The sequence below is a fragment of the Cololabis saira genome, chromosome 23, assembly GCF_033807715.1.
Source record: "Cololabis saira isolate AMF1-May2022 chromosome 23, fColSai1.1, whole genome shotgun sequence".
In the NCBI taxonomy this organism is placed as follows: Eukaryota; Metazoa; Chordata; class Actinopteri; order Beloniformes; family Belonidae; genus Cololabis; species Cololabis saira.
In genome coordinates this window covers 30482509-30505188 of record NC_084609.1, presented here as the reverse complement: position 1 = coordinate 30505188, position 22680 = coordinate 30482509, and the positions used below count along the sequence as shown (strand labels likewise).

General features: G+C 43.0%; 1 protein-coding gene across 1 annotated transcript in view; it reads right to left on the bottom strand.

Annotated features, from left to right (window-relative positions):
- The window catches only part of LOC133424283 (protein bicaudal D homolog 1-like), a 60251-nt gene that overhangs the window by 26415 nt on the left and 11156 nt on the right, over nucleotides 1–22680 (bottom strand). The window contains exons 2-5 of the mRNA XM_061714784.1: nucleotides 4848–5060; nucleotides 4216–4368; nucleotides 497–801; nucleotides 129–303 (exon numbers count right to left, since the gene is read on the bottom strand). Coding sequence (XP_061570768.1) covers nucleotides 129–303; nucleotides 497–801; nucleotides 4216–4368; nucleotides 4848–5060 — 846 coding nt within the window. The remainder of the gene's footprint in view (nucleotides 1–128; nucleotides 304–496; nucleotides 802–4215; nucleotides 4369–4847; nucleotides 5061–22680) is intronic.

The window sequence follows — 22680 nt, the reverse complement described above, 5'->3', positions numbered from 1 at the left end:
ACTTTGGCCGGAGTTTTCAGAAATGATCATTTTTGGTGACTTTGAGCTACGTTTTCATGTAAACGAACGGCCAAAACGCATGAAAACACCACTGTTTTTGCTACGTGTAAACGGGGCGCCAGACTCACCGTCATCAGCTGCTGCTTCAGCTTCTGCACCTCCGTCATGTTCATCTCACTGAAGAGGTCCCCGGCCAGGGCGGCCTCGGCCTTCCGCCCGGGCCCCCGGCACTCTCCATTAGACCTGGACACCATCCCCACGGCCGAGCCCGCAGACGAGACGCCCTGCAGGTGACCGTTACACCTGCCACATCACAGCAGAGTAGAACACCTTTACATTCATGACGTCTTCCAGTTCTTTATTTTTCAAATTGTATTTCAACATTAATCTCGACATTTTGACTTTTTAATATTTTTTCTTCTGCATGGCCCTAATAGTTTTCCGTGGTTTGTGCGTGAGTGAGGGGACGTAGACGGCGTGTGGTTTATGTGTCCACCTCATGGCCTCCTCCGAGCTGGGGGACAGCAGCGTGGTGGGCGTGGCCGTGCCGCTGGGGGGGGCGGAGCTGAACATCAGGTGAGCGCTGCCGGTGTAGGCCACGTCACAGATGCTGAGGTGGTGGACTAGCTCCCGGCGCAGGTGGTTCTTCTGCTCGCGCTCGCTCTTCAGAGACTCCAGCGCCTCCTCCAGCTGAGCGTAGGACATGTCCTTCAGACGCAGCGCCTCCTGCAGCTGGCTGTTCAGCAGCTCCGTCTCCTCCTCCAGGACCTTGATCTCATGTTTCAGACCTTCATACTCCACCTGGAACAGCAAAAACATCTAGATTCAATTAAAAATGAAAGCTGCAAGCAGCGATGAACGGGCCCTCGCACGTGCAATTTCCACCAATAAAGGTCGAGGACTCAAAACTAAGTGCGATGACACCACCCACGACTCTCTACGTTGAACCATTCAAAAGTTATGGCCTTCGCACTGTAAGTGATCGGGCCCTAAATATGAAAAATGATCTTCTGGATTGTAAAAATTCTAATTGTATTCTGGGCCTGCCCCCGTATTCAACCGTATTCAACCAGCAAGAATTTACTGAAGAATTACAGAATTTTTCGGACTAAAACTTGATATTTCCTTTATTGCATTGTATCTGGGTAAAATCCCAGTTGGACTTATGGCCCAGGACAACTAGCTCTATAAAGTACTCTTGGCTGAGACAGAAGGCCGTTACACGGAAATGGCTGCAGACAAATCTGCTATCAAAGGACGACTGGACCACAATAGTTGAGGATATATTCGTTGCATGGAAAAACTGAGCAGTATATAAAATACTGGGAAAGGTGGACTTTATTTTCTGTGGAATGTAACTCATTGACTGTGCGAATGTAAAATCCTGTTTTTGAGGGGTTTTTCTTTATTTTTATTAATGTAGGCTAAGTCAGGGATATTCAACTGGCGGCCCGAGGGCCACTTGCGGCCCGCCAGGAGCTTTTATGTGGCCACTGGTCATATTTCAAAAAAGGGGGGGAAAGTAGTGTTGTCCCGATCGATCGGCATTTTCAAAATATCGGTATCGGCCAAAAAAGTATCGGTACATACCTAGTTATTAATGTTTTTAATATATATTAAATCGTTTTATATATCGTTGCATTTAACGTCACTTTTGGGTTGCTTATTTATAACATCAAACTGCCTACTTTGGACTGAAATGCTTGTGCTTAATATTTAATATTTTTAATTATTTAATATTTTATATTTTATATTCAAATAAGGAAATCTTGGTGGAAAGTGGTGCTTTGTACGGAGCCTGTAAGAGCTCAAGTGAAGAAAAAAAAGGAACTTTGTGGCCACGTTAAAGTTAATCGAGAGCACAATTTATTAAAGCGTGGGTACGATTAACAAAGCGTGTGCACATTTTGGAAAATTGTGCACACAATATATCATAAAATCATGAGTACAATTTACTTACCCTTGATCAAAATTTAATAAACGTGCGCACGTTATATTCCATCGTGCTGTAATGCGTCCTTTATCAGCCATAAGGGCATTAAGATCCTTTAAACATGGATCTCCTAAGAATTTACCATGAGGCATGGCGCAAAAAGAAATGCTGGCAACTCTAGCCACCCAAGGGTTGCCAGCTTGCTCTGCCTCTGCCTAAATCTAGGTCTGGTGCAATGTATTTGTTGACAATTCTGTGTCAAACTACCAGATACCCGGCTGCGTATCCATTACGCACGATTACAGCAAAGTTAGTTGTGCGCGCTCTAAGTCAGTTCATCTCCATTTTCCGTATACCTAAGACCATTCAGAGTGACCAATGGTCTAATTTCTGTTCTCATTTGTTTGCACAGGTACTAAAACAGTGGCGTGTCAAGCACAGCCAGTCCTCTGCGTATCATGCGCAAAGCCAAGGGGCGCTGGAACGTTTCCATCAAACATTAAAGTTGTTGATGCGTGCGTACTGTGTGCAGATGAGTGCTGATTGGGAGGATGGGTTACCATGGTTACTGCTGGCAGCAAGAGAGGTGACACAAGAGAGTACCGGATTCAGTCCGAATGACTTGGTTTTTGGTCATACTGTGCGCGGGCCGTTAGCTGCTCTGCAAGATGACTGAAAGGGGATGAGCCTCCTCTGAATTTGATTGCTTATGTGAATGGTTTCAGGCAGCGCCTCTATTCCGCTACAGAGTTGGCGAAGGAGAGATTGTCTTCTGCACAGGAGAAGATGAAACGCTTATATGACCGTCGAGCTTATAATAATCAACTTATAACATTTGTTAAAGAGATCTACCTTTGGTAAAAATAAATTACTTTTTATGTAATCCTCTACGTGTGCTCCCCTCCTTTGCTATGGTCTCAGAGCTGGACCATAACATATTGATTAAATCGTGTTCATGATTTAATAACTCGTGAGCACGTTATATTAACTCGTGCGCACAATTTAATTAAACGTGCACGCGAGTTAATAGAACGTGCACACGAGTTAATAGAACGTGCACGAGAGTTAATAGAACGTGCACGCGAGTTAATAGAACGTGCACGCGAGTTAATAGAACGTGCACACGAGTTAATAGAACGTGCACGCGAGTTAATAGAACGTGCACACGAGTTAATAGAACGTGCACGCGAGTTAATAGAACGTGCACACGAGTTAATAGAACGTGCACACGAGTTGATAAAACGTGCACACGAGTTGATAAAACGTGCACACGAGTTAATTAAATGTGCTCACGTTTTATTAAAAATATATTGCATGATCCTTCACAGGCTCCGTAGCTTTGTCATTATGGTGTGTTTTATTAAAAGTAGGTCAATATCGACTTCAATAAAGGAGCATGAGGCTCCTTTTAAGAAATGAGACTCTCTAGCGCCACCCTTCACCACGACGGCCGTTGGGGGTACTGCAGCCAACAGTGAAGCCGGCACGGGAGAACGGGGAGAACGTGCATGCAGCGTCATGTGACGTCACACCCGCCGCCCAGCGCGGGAAATTCGGAGTCCGAATTTCAGCACATTTTGCAGCACACAGCCTGTTCAAGGCAAAGGAGAGATACACTAGAGGGCTCATTCGTTTTGGTTTGGAACGCTTCATCTGACATTATTACTAGAAAACTTAAAACGTATACGAATTTTTTTCATAAATCCTGCCTCAATCCTGCCTCAAACTCCTTTAAGTTTGCACAATGCACGGTTTCAAAATGAACTTGGATTTAAAATAATATTTCTTTATCTGAATATTATATTTAACATTCACAATCACTAAATCTGGAGACGATTAAAACATAATTCATATGTAAACTAGACAGATATTCTCCTGCTTTTTCCTGAGCACAAATGTATTATATATACATAAATCTTCGTCTTTGAGTGCAAAATACATTTTGAAAACCCACAAATTTTCCACCTGCGCGCTTTGTGCGCGCACGCAGTGCGGCCCTCTCCATACAGTCTTTTTGCAGATGTGGCCCCCTGAATAATCTAGTTGAAGACCCCTGCCCTAAGTCAACCTGTTGGTCTCTTATTTTATTTTTTTGCATCCTTTATTGTTGGAAAAAACTTGAAATTACCAATAAAGAGAAAGTTGCAAAAAAATAAAAAATAAAAAAAAATAATGAATAAAAAATAATAAAAAAATAGGATAACTGTCTCAACTAAAAACGGACGCTATCTCATGGAGGATTAGGTTCAGAAATGTGTGTGTGTGTGTTTGTGAGTGCAAACCTGGCTCTGTCTGAGCGACGACACCAGCTTCTGCAGAGAGATGTTCTCCTCCTCCAGCTCCGTGTAGTCCTGGAGAAGCCGGGACTCCCGGAACTTGTACTCCCGGACCTCCTCCCGCATCCGGCTCCGCTGCAGCTCCAACATCTCGTTACTCTGCTGAGGCAGCACACACATTTGGAGCTGCATGCAGTCTGGAGCTCAGCTCAAACACACAAGCTCACTGAAATCTGGCTAGATGGGGCTGTATTTATATTTTAGCTCTAAAGAGAGGACTGGGTTAACAGCTGACCCAGAATTCCTCCAGCCCGGTCTTCAGGAGAACAGGGGCTGCTTATGAAATAAAAGCTGCAGAAAATATCTGCAGTTTACTTTACATTACACCATACAAAATAGGATACAATGGCCCGGTTTCACAGACGAGGTTTAGTTCCAGACTAAAATGCTGTTCGAGCTGGCTTAACTTTAAGTCACTTGCACAGACATATCTTAAAATAATCATAGATTTAGTCTGTTCTGGATTAAACAAAGCCAATTGCAAGAGGGTGAATTAGAGCTATAATAGGACTAAATTGAAGTTTATATTAATCCTGCAAAGAGGCAGGTTTAACTCATCACCACCAGGGTGGGCGTACCTCCCTGAGTTCCTGCAGCAGCGTGCTCAGGTGCTCGTTGTCGGCCTGGGCGTTGGAAGCCGTGGCCCGGCTGTGCTTCAGCTCCGACTGCAGCTCCAGCAGACGGCCCATGTAGTACGCCTCCTTGTTGGCCGACTCCTGCAGCAGCGTCTCCTCGTTGCTCTCCCCATCCGCGGCTACTTTACGCTGGGTGGAGTAAGCCTGACCGAACGCCTGGAGGGACAAAAGGAAACAGGATGGGTTAGTTTCTATACCTTAGTTTCAGTACATTTTTCTGGATAAGCCTTCCTTTTTTAAATTTGTACGATGAAAACCCTAATCTCCATCTACCACAGGGAGTTGCTCGGCAAATAAAATCTGAAAGTATATGTAAGTGTATGCGTATATATATGTATATATATATGTATATATATATATATATATATTAATGAGATTAATATATTAACAATGCACATATATATGCCTTAGGTTCTTACCAGCATGGTATTAACCATCAATATGTGTGCAGACAAGTAAAACAAAAAAAAAAAAAAAAAAAGAATGGTAGCGTGGTGCTGCTGCTGCTGCAGCTTTGCTTGGTACCGGTAACGTTATCCTCCATTTTTGTTGGTTGCTAAGTATCTGTGCAGCACTTAGCAACCAAACAACGCTGCATTGCATTGTGGGAAGTTTCTGCTTAGCTAGTGTCCATCAATCCACACTAATACATTTCTCCAGAATGAGTATGGATAGTACATACTATTGTGTACGTACTAATGTTTCGGATGCACTAAAAAATCTCACATACTGTTATTGCTACTCATTAGGGAAGGAAGGAATGGAATTTCGGACACTCATGTCCATCCTTGATAAAATGGGCGGAGCCAGAACACATCCAGGTATTTCTTCTGTTCTTGTTCAGATGCGTTCTTATGATTGAAACAATACCTCGGCTGCAGATGATGACATTTCACAAGGATGCAAGTATGGACAAGAACGCAAATTGAGAAACACCCCTGGTGTCCATACTTGGGCTCCTGCAGTCTGAAACTCTACAGAGGATTCAAAGAATGAGGTGATCATTCTTCCAACGGTTGCTAGGAGACCAGTGCCCCGGTTAACTGGGACAGAAACTCTGCCAGCTCCCACTTTGTCCCAGACTGAAAAAGAGATGGGCGGTGGTCCGACAGATGGACGCCAAGAGGGAAAGACATCAGCAATGGTCTTTCACATTGCTGAACAATGGAGCTGAACATCTATCTGAATAGGATTATAAAACTATTTCCAAACTATCCAGAGTTCAACGTTCTAACGTAAGAAGGTGATTCACAAGGAGTTGACATCCCAGTAAAATTTCCCAGAAAAAAAGAATGTCTAATGCTCTCAGAAATACAAATAAAACCCCAAGATCGCCACCGCAGAGCCTATAGGCCTCACTGAACATGTTACATGGAAATGTTCATTACAGCAAAAAAAAAAAAAACCTCTCTGTTACAAGATGAAAATGCATATTCAGGACTGTCTCAGAAAATATGATAAAGTTCTTTATTTTCTGTAATGCAATTAAAAAAACTAAAATGTCATACATTCTGGATTCATTACAAATCAACTGAAATATTGCAAGCCTTTTATTATTTTAATATTGCTGATCATGGTTTACAGTTTAAGATTAAGATTTCCAGAATATTCTAATTTTTTGAGATAGGATATTTGAGTTTTCTAAAGCTGTAAGCCATGATCAGCAATATTCAAATAATAAAAGGCTTGCAATATTTCAGTTGATTTGTAATGAATCCAGAATGTATGACATTTTTGTTTTTGTAATTGCATTACAGAAAATCACAATATTCTAATTTTCTGAGAAAGTCCTGAATGTGTGGATTCCAGGTTTTGCCAAATATGGTATTAACCATTTTAATACACCCAGACAACTGGGAAACAAAACAATAAAAGAAAAAAAGTCCATTACAGCACAATGGGAAGAAAACCAGACCGAACCAGTACAGTTTGTTGGGAAAGGTTTTCATAAGAAAACCTCTTCTGTCTAAAAAGAACATGGAAGCTCCATCTTCTCCCTGAGGTTTTCACCATTGGGCTTACATGATGGAAGCACAACTGAGGTTCACGTAACTGCACCTGAACAAACCAGCAGATATCTGAAACAATGTCTTCTGGAAAGATGACACCAAAGTGGAGATGTTTGGTCTTCATTTCCAGAACCATGTTTGGAGGAATCCAGCAGATACATCTCAATCCACTGTCAAGCACGGTGGTGGAGGGATGATGGTCTGGATCTGGCACAGGGACATGTCTGGGACCTGGACACCTGTCTCTCACTGGGTGACCATGAAGTCTATGGAGCTAGAACAGTCTCATAATTCACAAATGCACACACCAATCCACAAATGCACAGAACAATTCACACGTGCGTAGGACAATATATACAAATGTATTTTTGATGCACACACAAATATAACCTGATTTACAAACGTTTTTTTGTCTGTGAGCTGCGCTGGATTTGCGTGTGACTTCTGAGACTCCCCTGACGTGACTCGATCCACAAACATGTGAATTGTTCTGTGCATTTGCGAAACGGTGTGTGCATTTGCAAATTATGAGACTGTTCTAGCTCCATAGAAGTCTTCTGTTGACCAGGGGACGGAGCAGAATTGGTCAGTTCTACAAAGAACAGAAGCTTTCAGTCAAAGGAATCCTGATTTCATAACGGCTTTCACTCACATCTGCCTCTGTTGAAGAGGGTGAGCAAAACTATTATGAAACAAAGCTGATGGCTCATACAGAAATGAATGTTAATATCATTTGTATAATTTAATCTATGGTCAGCACAGGCGTATATCCAGAGCAACACTTGGACAAAAGCGCTTGGTGTTTCTGCCGTCACCCTGTCAATTATCTGGTTCACATGATTCAGCCCACTCTGTCAGACATGTTCATCCTCAGCTCATATAATAGCTAAAAACCATGACACCGGGGAATCTAATGGGAGTTTCTGAAGAGCAGATCTTTCAAATCAAATCAATCTTTATTTGTTTAGCGCTTTTCATACAAATAAAAATGCAAGGGAGCAGATCAGACGGATAAGAAGGCCCGAGACCGTTAAGAGATTTAAAAACTAATAAGAGAACCTTAAAATGGATCCTGAAGCACACAGGGAGCCAATGCAGCGATTCTAAAACTGGTGTAATAGTCATGCAGTTGTACACTTCCATCATACATTAGTTCTACTAATCCTGGTTTCAGTTCTACCAGTCCCGGTTTCTCTACTAGTAGTCATGGTTACAGCTCCACTAGTTCTCCACTAGAGCTCAGGTCTCACTCTTATCCTGAGGAGTGAGCAGCTTCTTTTCACCAGACAGGGTGGGGCTTCTCTGGCCGGACGGAGCACGTGGAAGGATCACGTTATTCCAGCCAGATCAAACCAGCCAGAAGTCAAACTTTATTAACAAAATAAAGAGCAGCTTTCTGAAAACTTCGTTGACTCCCAACACAAACACGGAGGGTAACTTTTCCAGTTCATCCCCGAATCCTTCGGAATCTTCTTCTGTGTCGGAATAGAAGACCTGGGAGAGTGCAGCACCCAATGGTCCTGGCTCCGTCTCCTCACAGTCGCCATTATGCGAGTTTGCTGCTGTTGTCTTGAACGATTCTTGCCTTTGTGAAGCCGCAAGTTACCGCAATTTGTAGTGCTGTTACTTCGGCGACATCAACGACAGTACCCACAATCCCCCCGACTACAGTAACAGAAATTACTGTAATGATCCTATATACGGCGTACCGTATTATCAAGTGAACTGCCAGTTTTTGAAAAAATTAAAGGCTTTTAGGTGTGCCTTATAGTGCGGAAAATAAGACGGTTCAGTTAAAGCTAGTTGGAGTCAGTGGTTTTTAAAACTGGAGTCCATTCAAAACATCATCTCCAAGTGTTCAGGTGTCAATCAGCCCAGGATGTCCACGGCTGAACAGCACAGCAGTACCAGGGAAATGTTAAGTGGACTGATGAAGCATCGTTCAGGTAGAATACGCAGCACTATGAAGCAACAAAAACCTGATACAAACATCAAAACATCCTCCCAGGGCTGAGGTATGGGGGAAAAAGCATTATGACATGGGACTGCTTCTGATGGAGCAAAACAATGATCTAAAACAGGGGTCGGCAACCCGCGGCTCTAGCATGCGGCTCTTTAGCGCCACGCTAGTGGGAGCTAGGGAGCTTTTTGACCTTTTTTGACCTTTTTTTCTTCTTTTTTTCTCTTTTTCCTTTTTTTCTCTTTTTTCCTTCGCTTTTCCTTTCCTTTTTTAATCTCGACATTTTCTCGAAATTTTGACTTTTTTCTCGACATTTCGGCTTTTTCCTCGACATTTCAACTTTTTTCTCCACATTTCGACTTTTTTCTCAACATTGTACTTCAACATTAATCTTGTCATTTCAACTTTTTTCTCAAAATTTTGACTTTTTTCTCGACATTTCGACTTTTTTCTCGAAGTGCATAATGAAAAAAAAAATCTTCCCCCAGTTCTAACTAATATAGAAACATGCAGCATGTGTTGCCTTTATTCTAAGACTGATACAAGACTTTTCATTTTTTGCGGCTCCAGACATATTTGTTTTTTGTGTTTTTGGTCCAATACGGCTCTTTCAACATTTTGGGTTGCCGACCCCTGATCTAAAAGATGGAAGTAAATCCAGCAGAGAATGAAGTCAGAAGAAGAAAATCCACCTTGTGGAGCAGCCCCATCAAAGTCCAGACCTGAAACCCCCAGAGATGCTGAGGACTGAGCTCCAGAGGGACGTTCACACCAGACGTCCTACAGATGTGTCTGAGCTGACGCAGTTCTGGGAAGAGGATCCTGGAAGGTCTTGAAGTCACTGCTGCTGAAGGAGCTTCAACCAGCTCCAAGGAGGAATTTTAAATGTCCAAGAGAAGACTATGACTATGTTTACATGAAGTCAAAATTCAGGTTATTGCTAATATTCCGGTTACTGAGACATTGGGAATATTCCCAATTGGAGCTTAACAAGCGAATTTCGGGAGCAGGACCACGTCTCAACCACGCCTCAACCACGCCTCCTCCGGCACCACGCCTCTTCCGGCAAACCTTCAAATACCAGCCTAACCTTCACTTCCTCTTCGCTCTCGTTCTATGCACCCCTCCCCCCCACCCCTTTTCTCTTCTCCTTCTTCCCTCTCTTTCTCTACCTCATAGATTCCTAGGGGGTTCGTCGTTGCCCGGGCGCTGCGGCGGATTCCCTACCAGCTTCCCCACAACGCATCGATTGATCCATAGATCATCATCATCGCCATTGTCATCGCCATTATCATCACCATCGTCATCGTTATCATCTTCGTATCAATAAATCATTTAAACGTATCCTGTTGATGGCGTGGTCCTTGCTAGTGAACATGGTAATTAATCATTCAGGATATCTGGATCAAACCAGCGACGCACGGAGAACGTCATGACGCAATTCCTGTCATTTCCGCTTCTTCTTCCTGTATCCAAATTCAAAACAAATGCTGCTTCGTGCAACTTTTCTCTCACCTTCTTGTAAATCTTCTATCCCGGTACTTTCTACCGTCTACAAATGCAGAAATGTTCATATCCTTCATTACATTTATGAAGTGATTAGTCTCCTCCTGGTCTTGGTTTCTCCGTGTTTATAAGAACTTCCTGGACTCAAAAGACCAGGATTCCTTGTGAACAGAGCATGAGCAGAAAACAAATTCCTGTTCCGTTTGATGGGGATATTCCGTTTGGCGTTTACATGACCCAATATTCAGGTTTTAAAAGGAGTAACCCAGGGGTCATATTGGGGTTTTTAAAAACTGGAATATGAGCAAATTCGGGTTATTCAAAGGGGTTATTGGTGTTTACATGGCCGTGCAAATTTGGGTTATTGCCAATATTCGGGTTTTAAAAGGGTTATTGATGCATGGAAACACAGTCATTGTTTGTTACTGTGACTTAGATAGAGAGCAGTTCACATTCGACGAGAAAGCAATGTAGAAAACCAGTAAAATCCAAGGACTCCACATACTTTCTCTTACTTCTTAAACTATATTTGGAAGTGTTTACTTCCATCCATAGTGGTGTATTCTATAATCATAGCTCTCCTGCCCCTCTCATCCCTCTCTAATTTCTAAATACACAGGAACACAGGAGCTTCAGTTACGGCGCTCTAAAATTATCGTCAAAGCTTCTCTGGTGACTCGAAAGTAAAAGCCAAATATAGCTGGAAGGAAACCGTATCAGTCTAGAACCTAAAAATCAGGATGAGGGCTTACCGGAGTCTTTAAACGTTGTTAGGGGCAGTTATTTTTGCTTCTCACACCCATGCTCTGTTTGAGATAAAGGTGGTAAAACCAAACCCTGGCTTGCTTTCAGTTCCCTCGAGGACTCGTTCATGTGTTCACGCTGAGAAGAGGAACAAAGAAGCTTTGCCTCCTCAACCGCCGCTGACCTTTCCTTACATGTGAAGGTCTTTGTGCAGGGACCAGTTGGCATCTATAATTAAAACATCAGTTTCCAAAGGTTGTGCTACTGTAGGTCAGGGGTCGGCAACCCGCGGCTCTTTAGGGAGCTTTTTCAAAAATGTTTGACCTTTTTTTCTTTTTTTTCTTCTTTTCTTTCTTTTTTCCTTTTTTTCTTATTTTTTTCCCTTTTTTCTTCTCTTTTTTTCCTTCTTTTTTTCCTTTTTTTCTCTTTTCTTCTTCTTTTTCTTTCCTTTTTAATCTCGACATTTTGACTTTTTTCTCAACATTTCGACTTTTGTCTCAACATTTTGACTTTTTTCTCGACATTTCCACTTTTTCTCGAGATTGTACTTCAACATTAATCACTACATTTTGACTTTTTTCTCGACATTTCGACTTTTTTCTCAAAGTGCATAATGAAAAAAAAAATCTTCCCCCAGTTATAACTAATATAGATACATGCAGCATGCACGCAGCCTTCATTCTAAGGCATAGACTTCTTTTTTTTTTTTTTGCGGCTCCAGACATATTTGTTTTTTGTGTTTTTGGTCCAATATGGCTCTTTCAACATTTTGGGTTGCCGACCGCTGTGCTAGTTGTTTCCACAGAGCTTCTGTACATGGTATGCAGAGTTGTGCTAGTTACCAAAAAATAGTAACTAGTTACCATTACTAGTTACTTCATTAAAAAGTAACTCAGTTAGTAACTCAGTTAGATCAAAAAGTTATGAGTCACTATGAAAAGTAACTTTTTAGTTACTTAAAAAAAACAACATTATTTTAAATGCGCCCATTAATGCCCCTCTATTTTCCATTTTTGTACATTCCTTATCCAGGTAGTTCAAAAACTTTTTCAGCCCCATTTGCCGTGTGCCGCCTGGGCTTCCTTGAGGGCTGCTGTCCTGCATGTTCTAGATGTTCTTCTGCTCCGACCCACCTTATTCAAATGAGCGCCACTAACAGACTTGTGGAGACATTTGTTTAGGTGTATTGAAGCAGGAAACGTCTAAAACATGCAGGACATCAACTACCGTCTACGGGGTGAGCGCAGCGATGTGTCTGGTCCTGATGCACATGTGCCGAAGTTAGAAACCCTTTCATCATGAAAACATGATGAACATCATGAGATGTAGATTATAATCTGTACACCTGCTGATTATAGATTCATTGATTGTGATGACCAGCAGGTACATCCTATAGGAGCAGGAAATGGAACTAATATCCCAAAAGTTTGTTTTTTTTACTTTTGATAACTAAATAATGGCAAATTAAAGATATATATGTACATGTGCATGTTGGTGCTTACAAAGCGAACAAAGACAGGATTCAGACATTAAGAGAGTTGACTATTAATGTTTATAACTGCATTTATCTGCCGTCTACTGACAGCTGGTCCCATCTGGATCAGAACAGTTGCAGGAGATGGACCCTCCCCTGAGCACTGGTTATGAGCGCTAACCAGACATTAGTTCATTTGCCCCAGATAATAAATGAAGCAAAACAGCTTTCTCCCCGTCGTTTTGCTCTCCACATCAGTCCTTATCTGTGTGGACGGGTCGAAGCAGAAGAGATCTATAAAAACCCAAAAGGGAGGGTGTCCTGATCAATGTGATACTGAAGGATGAAAACAGGCAAAGAAAGCAGCAGAGACAAGGTGAGGGAGCGAGGGAGAAAAACACAAGATTTCTACTCAGAGGCAGCTTTAGGTTCCTGTCAAGAGAAGTTGTAAACACAAATCCACCACCCAAAAAAACTAAATAAAACTCAACGGGTGTTAGTCATCCGTTGAACTCTTCTCATGACGCATATGGCGCTTTTCCACTAGTACCTACTCAGTCCAACTCGACTCGCCTCGGTTTGGTTCTTTTCCACTAGGGGTCTAACGTGCCGAGTAGATACTTTTCTGTAACTATTCTGCTGAGGTTCTAAGCTGCTGAGTCGGCTGTATCTGACATCATCACACTACAGGCCACCGATTGGTCGGGGGGTTGGAGTCAGACGTCTGAGTCAGGAGGAGGAAATCAGAGAAAAAGCAACTCTGACGGCTTCTTGTTCATTTTATTCGACCAGCAATGGCAGCACAAAAGTCTCTTTGGTGATCCAACTCTGAGGTGCAGATGTTCATAAACCTGGTGCTGAGGAGAGAATTAAAAAGGGATCTAGACGGAGATAAGGAACGACCAGATCTACCAGGAACTCTGTCACTTCATAGCTGCTCGCGGCTCCAGCTGACTTTTCAGCAGCGCCTAGACCAGTGTTTCTCAATCCTGGTCTTCGTGGGCCCCTGTCCTGCATGTTTTAGATTTTTCCCTGCACCAACCTGGGAAGTGGTAGCCTAGTGGTTACAGAGGAGGGCTGGAGTCTGGAGGATTCAGGTTCAAGCCCCTGGATTGCAACCCAGGTCAACCACTTTGGGCCCCTGAGCAAGGTCCTCAACCCTCACTGTTCCCCGGGCACCGTGCAAATGGCAGCCCACTGCTAGTAGTTCAACTAGAAAATGGGTTAAATGCAGATGCAGATAAATGCATTGTGGGATTAATAAAGAAAATTATTAAAACAAACCTGATTCTAATTAATGGTCAATTAAACTTAGCTTGTCACCAAGGTCTGCACAACTCTGTTGATGACTTGTATCACGGTGTGCTCAAGCAGGGTAACATCTAAAACATGCAGGACAGGGGCCCGCAGAATAACGTGATCCTTCCAAGCGCTACGTCCGGCCAGAGAAGCTGTCTGGTGAAAAGAAGTGGCCTGTTCACTCCTCAGGTTAAGGAGGAGACCTGAGCTCAGTGTAGGGCCTCCCGGGGTTGGTAGAGGATGGCAATGCCCGGGACTGACTTAAGGCTGAGTCCATAACCCTTCGGACTTCTCCATCACTCCATTTCGCTGAATGGTTTATCCGACTTTTTCCGGTCACAGTGAATGAAAGAGACAACTATTGTGCAAAAACCAAAACAAAAAAAAATCACACATACACGAAGAAAAGAGCGCTGAAAGTTCACGACTGCTTCAAACCGGAAACCGGAAATACGTTGCTATCAAGCAAACCTATCACAGCCTTCTCGGTCTGCGTTTGGTCTGCATCGCCTCGATGCGTAGTTACAATTTTTGGGAGGTGACGTCAGTGACGGCGTGGGCTGTGGCGTGTGGTACGCGTCGACGCGTAGGCACGGCGTCGTTTAGACGCAGAACCATAACTCAGCCTTTAGGTACTGTAGAAGCACTGGGGGATAAAAATGTGGAAAGAAATCAGGGATACAATTTTTTTTTTTTTTTTTTAAAAAGGGGTTTCTGGCAGGATGTCTCCCGGAGCGCAAACTACTTTAAAAGCTCCGTCAGCTTGTCCTGAAAACTACAAAACTAATCCTTCTTCTGACTTTTTTTTTCTTAATATCTTTGTGTAGACACTCAGATTTCCCAGTTCTTCCAGTACGACTCCCACCATCCCAAATCTAACGAGCCGAAGGCCACTGATGCTGATGCACCAGCATCACCCTTAGCAACGCAAGCACGGAGGAAGACATGGAAGCTCTGGGTTCAAAGATGTGACGAGCCCGTCTGACACCCCCACTAAAATCCCAGCACCAATAAAGAAAGCCAAAAATCTTCAGCAGTAACTTGTAACACCATATTTGAAACAGTGAACAATTGCTTCTCGATGGTTCGACAGTTCAATATGCAGATGAAGAATAACACTGCCATGACTGCAGTGGTGGCCAAAAGTATGGAGTACAATGCCAAAGAAACGAAAGACTGAATCCAAAACTCTCCCTCTGGAAAAAGATGTCACAAAGAATGGGACTGGGCACGCCACACTGCTGGAAGAAACTGCAGAGCGCTGAAGGTTACAAATAGATCTGAAATTTGAAGCTCCAAAAGGAAAACAATGAAGACAAAAGAGAGACAGAGAGAGAGAGAATAATGCAGCCGGTACTGAAAATAGCTCCACACTGGGGTGACAAGATCAGCAACATCACCGACTCTCTACACTGGCTGGGAGGAAAGGACAGAAGCTGGCACGAGATACGGTACAAGACTACATAGAAGAACAGTGGCATCTGACCAAAGGATTGGCAGCAAGCCACCAGCTTAAAGCAGATCAAGCCAGAGAAGCCGGTCAGCAGCCATACGTCCTTGGGCCGGTTGATGCATAAATGATAAAAGAACTGCAGTGCCTTCACTATCGTATTCTGATGCAGTCAAATCACCTCATCGAACACAGTCTGGGATCTTTTTATGTCTAAGGGTGCTTTCACACCTGTCCCGTTTGGAGCAGTTGTTCCGAAACACGGAGCGTTTCCCCCTAAAGATCAGTTGGTTTGGTACATGTGAACACAGCAATAGCGCTCGGATGCGGGACAAAACAAGCGAACCAAGATCGCCTAGGAGAGGTGGTCTCGGCTCTCCCTTCTCTCTCTTCTCCCTTCTCTCCTATTAGACATGCCGAGATGTCATCACAGCGCGACACAGTGAAATTAAAAGATTTTCAATTCGGGCAGGCAGGCGCGGCGCAAACGCCGTGGCAGGTGGGGTAGCACATACAGAATGAATGGGAAAGCCGGCGGCAGACTGCGCTTTGCGCCCTCTCTGTGAAAGGGGTTATGACCATTGTTGTTTTTCCCAGGGGTACATGAGAGGAAACTCCTTCCGCTTTCATTTCTGACCAATGAGAGAACAGTTGAGTTTATGATACCCTGCAGAATATCTCTAGCCCATCATTATCTCACCTCCAGCAGCTGTGGCAAGCAGACTTAGGTGTAGACATTCCGGAAGATATGTGGGAAGAATGCATTGACAATGTTCATAGGAGTTCCATTAACATCAGGCATTCTTTAATCCAATTTAAAATAATCCACAGGCTACACTTCTCTCCGGTTAAATTGCACAAAATCCACAATGGCTCTCCTATGTGCTGCAAGTGTATCACTGAGGAAGGCACTTTGGCTCACCTATTTATTCACTGTCGTAAATTACAGGCCTTCTGGAGTGGCATTTTTGATTTCATGTCTAAAGCATTTCGGAGAGATTTTCCCCCTGAACCGCTGACGGCGCTGTTTGGCGTTGTGGAACGGGGCTGGGCACGGAACAAGTTTGAACGCCAGGCAGTTAAGCTTGCTACTCTAGTGGCCAGGAAGTTAATACTCCAGTTCTGGAAATCGGAGAGCCCTCCCACTGTTGAAATGTGGATAAAGGAGCTAGGGAATGTTATTCATCTAGAAAGTATCAGATTTGTTCTCTCCGACAGGGTGCCACAGTTTGAGAAAATATGGGCCCCTTTACTTTCCATGATCGCAGGGTTGAAATAGTGTATCTTTCTACTCTTCTCCGCTGGCTCGGCTGTTATATGATTTGACTTGTACAATTGTGGGCTGCGTCCGCTCCTGGTGCCGTCCGTCTGACCTAGGCGGGTACATGCTCTCTCCAGCCAGTTGTCTATGTTTTTGTCTCTGTCTTCGGTTTTGTCCTTGTCTTCGTCTTTGTCTCTGTCTTTGTCTTTGTCTTAGTGAGCGTGTCTCTGTCTTTGTCTCTGTCCTGGTCTGATTGTGGTCTAACGTGTATGTATGTTAGGTGTGTTTCTTTCTTTTGCTTTCTTTTATTTTAATCTGTTTGAATACCACTACTGTAACCACTCCTGAACGTTTCTCTTTTATTGTTGACATATGACTTGTATTTTCCACTTTTTCAATTGTAAAAATTTTTGAAAAATTTAATAAACAGACTTTAAAAAAGAAAAATGAGAGAACAGTTGGTTCGCGCATGGCATTTGTTAACAGCTTTGAACCGCTACAGACGTTTGCCTTGTGAACACAAACGCCACAAACAAAAAACGAAACAACTGTATCTATTTAGCCCCTGAATCGGAACAAAACAAACGGGCCGCAGGTCTGAAAGCACCCTAAGATGAAGGGGGTCATGAAGATGGAGGTTCAAATTGATTGAAATGGTTGCTGTTTATGTCTCTGCCTGTTCTTGTGTCTGTTTGTTTTTACTCTTACAGATCTCCAAGGTTTGTGTGCTCATTGTGCGTTTCCCTGTGTTTTTCACATTTTAGACTAGCAGCAGATGTCACCCCTCACCCCCATGATGAACATCATGAGATGTAGATTATAATCTGTACACCTGCTGATTATAGATTCATTGATTGTGATGACCAGCAGCTACATCCTATAGAAGTGGGTGCAGGTGCAGGTGCAGGTGTAGGTGCAGGTGCAGGTGCAGGTGCAGGTGCAGGTGCAGGTGACAGGTGAAGGTGACAGGTGCAGGTGACAGGTGTCAGTTGAGTGCAGATTGGGGGTGGGGAGTCAGGCAACACCAGACTCTTGGTGTTGCCTTCATTGGAGCTGATCAGACCACAGTAATAGTTGGATTTAGTCCTTGTAGAGTTAAATATTGGTTTTGTGCATTGCTTTGTGGATAGTAAAAACACTGGTCTCCAGTGTGTTTATTAAGTCGGTCGAGCTGTCGACCTTTAGCCTTCATGGACCAGAGTTCAGGGGTGTTCCAGGGAGCAGTTTAGGAAACAGACTGTGTTTTCACTAGGACAAGAGAATTTCAAATGCTGCACAAACCAGTAGTGTAGTGTGATACGAGGGGGGGTGGAGAGGCCAGAGTCAGAATATTACCAACATAAAAGCAGAGGGTGTAAATGTTAATGTCCTTAATATTCAGGAATGAGATGAGACATGGAACGTTGATTTCATGGAGGGGGAGAACGGTGTTTAATGAGAGAGGAAATGTCCTTTTGTGTGTGTTGGGAAATTTGTATTGATGAAATCCAAAACTGTCCAGGAATGATGAAAAATCCCTGGTGAGATGTGAGTCAGTGTTGTCCATATTATAGTCCCCCAACAGTATTGCTTTGGGTGAGAGAGTGGATAGATGGGTGAGAGAGTGGATAAATGGGTGAATAAAGTGGAAAAATCTGATAAGAATTCACAGTGGGGCTTTGGGGGGCAGTAGACTGTAACTACAGTAGTGGGACTAGGCAGCTTAAACACATTACATTGAAATGAGCTGAAGACAGGTACGAACACAGGCAGGACTTTACACTTTTCCAATTACTGTGGCTCCATTGCCACGGGGACAGTAGATGAAAACAAAGCCTGGTGGAGTTGATTTACGGAGTTGTGAAGAATTACTGGGCTGTTGCCATGTTTCAGTTAAACAGAGGAGCTTACAGTCGGTGAGGAGATCCTGGATGAGATGAACCTTGCTCGTGAGCGAGCGGATATCACGTAGACCAAAGCTGACAGTGGAGTGCTGGACTGCCAGGCTAGCAGACCCAGCTAGGCTAGGCATTATGATCAACAGTCCAGTGGGTGTTTCTCCAAGGCTGGCGAGACGTAGACCAAAAGGATTTTATTGTTTTGGAGTTGTCAAAATGGACATTCTTGCGTAACCCACTGTGAGACTCTCCTGCGGGGGAGGCGAGCAATGTCTGTGTGGAGAAGTACTGGTGGCAGAGCCTTGGACAGGTGATAGTGAATGGGCAGGTGAAACCAGAGAAGCTCAGCAGCTGTATACCGGAATAAACCGGCAGCAGGGCAATTTCAAAATGACAGGACCGTCCAAAGGAGTACGGACCAGATAAGGCCTTGCTGGTCCAATCTCAATCCACACAGCAACCAGGTGGATCCACAAGCCGGGTGCCGGATCCAGACAGGTAGTTGTTGTCAGTGCGATCATGCAAAACGCTGGAGTGATCACTGAATCTCCATACCACCACCCACGGGCACCCAGAAATAAGATGATAAAAGAAAATCTTGGATAGGGAGGATAGAGAGATACTCCAACTCACACAGGAGCAATTACATTGACCCTAAGTTACTGGTGAACATCGGCAGCAAGTCGCAACATCAATTCACACCAGCGTCCACTCAACACACTCAACCAGTGTTACCTGTGAAAGTTCTGACGCACTCAAAAGCGGAACGGAGGATCCGTGCGGAAAGACGTAAACGTCTTTAGACGACCAGAGAAAGAGGACAGCCTGGCTGCCAGCGATGCTACATTCTTCATCTCCCTGAGAGAGATAGAGGGCAGGCAAAGGAGCCGCTCACAACTCGTTAGCACTCACACCTGGTGTTTGGGGAATCCATAGGTGTTACTGAACTGTTACAGGCCCACATAGCTGGAGCAACTGTGTCAATGAGTCTCCTCACCATCGAAGCAGTTTGCACTCCTGTTTCCTCATTGAAGGACCAGGGTGAGTGGGAAGCAGCAGAGCGTTAAAGGTGCCAGTGGTGAGAAAACACACCAGCTCTTCCCTTCCTCCTCCTCTGAAGTCTCACCGTCTATAACCCTCTCCTGAACCACCCGTTTGTACACATCCCCTAAAGCTAATGTACTTAATCACAGACATATTCTGAATATTTTACTACGGAGCAGGGCCGCCGGCAAGGCAGCTGGCAAGGCTGCTGCTAAGGCTGTTTCTTTACTATTTCCATGGAACTTTTGTCAGTTGCTCTAAGATCTTCTCCCTCCTTTAATGGTATAATTCGATATGGTTATAAAATGAAATTATAAGGAGATGATTTATTATTATATGTAATTGACCCTGTAATTTCTGTCCCCATTGTTTTGGATATTCTGGAGATATGGGGATATTCTCCTTTGCAGGCATCACGCTAAATTTGGACAGAAGTATATGTTCCTGTTAATACCATTGTACAGATTATTTACCCGTCTGGGTTTAAATATCTAGGTGTAAATGAACAAACGACTGCTCGAGTTAATTATCAAGTTGATATGAACCAACGACTCCTGTCGTTATGAAGTTTAAATGAACCAACGACTCCTTTGGTTAATTATGAAGTCTGGAAGAACCAATGATTCCCGTAGTTAATTATGATGTCTGGGGGCGAAGCAACGACTCCTTTGGGTAATTATGAAGTTTTTATGAACCAATGATTCCTTTAGTTTTTTATGATGTTTGGATGAACCAACGACTCCTTTGGTTAATTATGAAGTTTGTGTGAACAAACGACTCCTTTGTAGGTTCATCCCAACTTTATAGTCGTTGGTTATTCCAAACTTCATAAGTAACAAAAGGAGTCTTTGGTTCATACAAATTTCATAATTAACCAAAGGAGTCGTTGGATCATCTCAACTTAATAATTAGCCAAAGGAGTCATTGGTTCATCCAAACTTAATAATTAACTAAAGAAGTTGTTGGTTCACCCAAACTTCATAATTAATTACAAGTGTCGGTTCATTCAATCTTCATAATTAACAAAGGAGTCCTTGGCTCATCCAAACTTCATAATTAACTAAAGAAGTTGTTGGTTCACCCAAACTTCATAATTAATTACAAGTGTCGGTTCATTCAAGCTTCATAATTAACAAAGGAGTCCTTGGCTCATCCAAACTTCATAATTAACTAAAGAAGTTGTTGGTTCATCCAAACTAGATAATTAACCAAAGGAGTCATTTGTTCATCCAAACTTGATATATAACCAAAGGGAGCCGTCAGTTCATCCATACTTCATAATTAAATATAGGAATTGTTGGTTCATCCAAATTTCACAATTAACCAAATGAATCGTTGGTTCATCCAAGCTTCATAATTAACTAAAGAAGTCGTTGGTTCATTCAAACTCTATAATTAATTACAAGTGTTGGTTCATCCAAGCTTCACAATAAGACAAAGGAGTCGTTGGTTCACCCAAACTTCATAATTAACTACAAAAGTCGTTGGTTCAACCAAACTTCATAATTAACTATAGTAGTTGTTGGTTCAACAACTCCTCTTGGTAATTATGAAGTTTTTATGAACCAATGATTCCTTTGGTTAATTATGAAGTTTGTATGAACAAACAACTCCTTTGTTTCTCATGAAGTTTGGAATAACCAACGACTCCCGCAGTTAATTATGATGTTTGGGCGAACCAACGACTCCTTTTGTTAATTATGAAGTTTTTATGAACCAATGATTCCTTTAGTTTATTATGAAGTTTGGATGAACCAACGACTCCTGTGGTTAATTAATTAAAGTGAAGTTCACATTTAGCAGGACGTTTGGGAAGTTACCACACCGAGGTGGAGGCTGGTTCTTGAAACCTAAATCCTGCTCAGCACCACAGACAGGTTTCAGCAGGTTTCTAGTTGGTGGAGATGGAGTTTGCTCATCTCTCTCCTATAATATCCCCATTAATACATTTAACACATCAGCCTCAAGAGATTATGTTTTCTTAAAACCCTTTATGCCAGGTCTAATCTCAGATTTATGTTCCTAAATGACATGCACCCCCTGTATCAGTGGCTCCTGGGTATAACAGGTTAATAAAAACAATGACGTGCCGGCCTCGCAGCTAAATTACACACCTCCAACTCCAGGGAGATACACAGAGTCTCATATTTTTAATTTTCAATATATTTTTGAAAATATTTATTCCTTTTTTAGCTGCCGGTTGGTTCTGTCTGCTCACGGTGTTCCAGTCTGACATCGGTGTAAGAACATGAAATATGAGAAACGTCGCTTTGCTTCCACTGAAGGTCATGTACAGTAATCTTTATGGGAGGAGAGAGAACAAGAAATGACAGCCCCGACATCTATCCATATCTTGCTCTCTACCTCCGTCATCCTTCCTTCAGTCTGTTGTCTAGCACGCTCCCTCTTTCACTTCCTTAATCTGCTGCATTAAAAGATTTGGAAAGAGAGTGCTGACAAAGGAAGGAAGGAAGGAAGGAGAGGGTATATGTGGAGTGAGAGCGGGATGGAGGGATAATCTCATTTGAAAGTGCTGGGTACCACTCCCTCCTGTATTAAACCTTCAAGTCATAGGTGGATCTGGACCCTAGTGGTCTGTAGAGGACCTGCAGGTCTGGATCTGGACCCTAGTGGTCTGTAGAGGACCTGCAGGTCTGGATCTGGACCCTAGTGGTCAGTAGAGGAACTACAGGTCTGGATCTGGACCCTAGTGGTCAGTAGAGGAACTGCAGGTCTGGATCTGGACCCTAGTGGTCTGAAAAGGACTGATGCCGATTTCAGCTCTTTTTAAGGAACGGGTTCTTTTGATTCGACTGCCTAAAAAGAGCCGGCTCTTTCGGCTCCCAAGTGGCTCCTCAGATTTTTCAGTTTATTCAATTAAATGAATACCAAACTATTTGTAAAACGAAATACTAATGTAAAAAACACATTATATTAATTATGTATTATTTATATTCCTTCATTATTTTTGTTTTATAAATACAAACACAAAGACCCATTACAAATGTGCAATATTTGTTCCCTTGCTTGTCTTTTCTCTTCTAACTGAATTGAGGGGTAAACAGTACACACATGCCTGAAATTTTAATTAAGTAAAGTCAGCCCTTTGTCCACATTTTGCTATGTTTTCTGTCACTCACTTTTCTCACCTT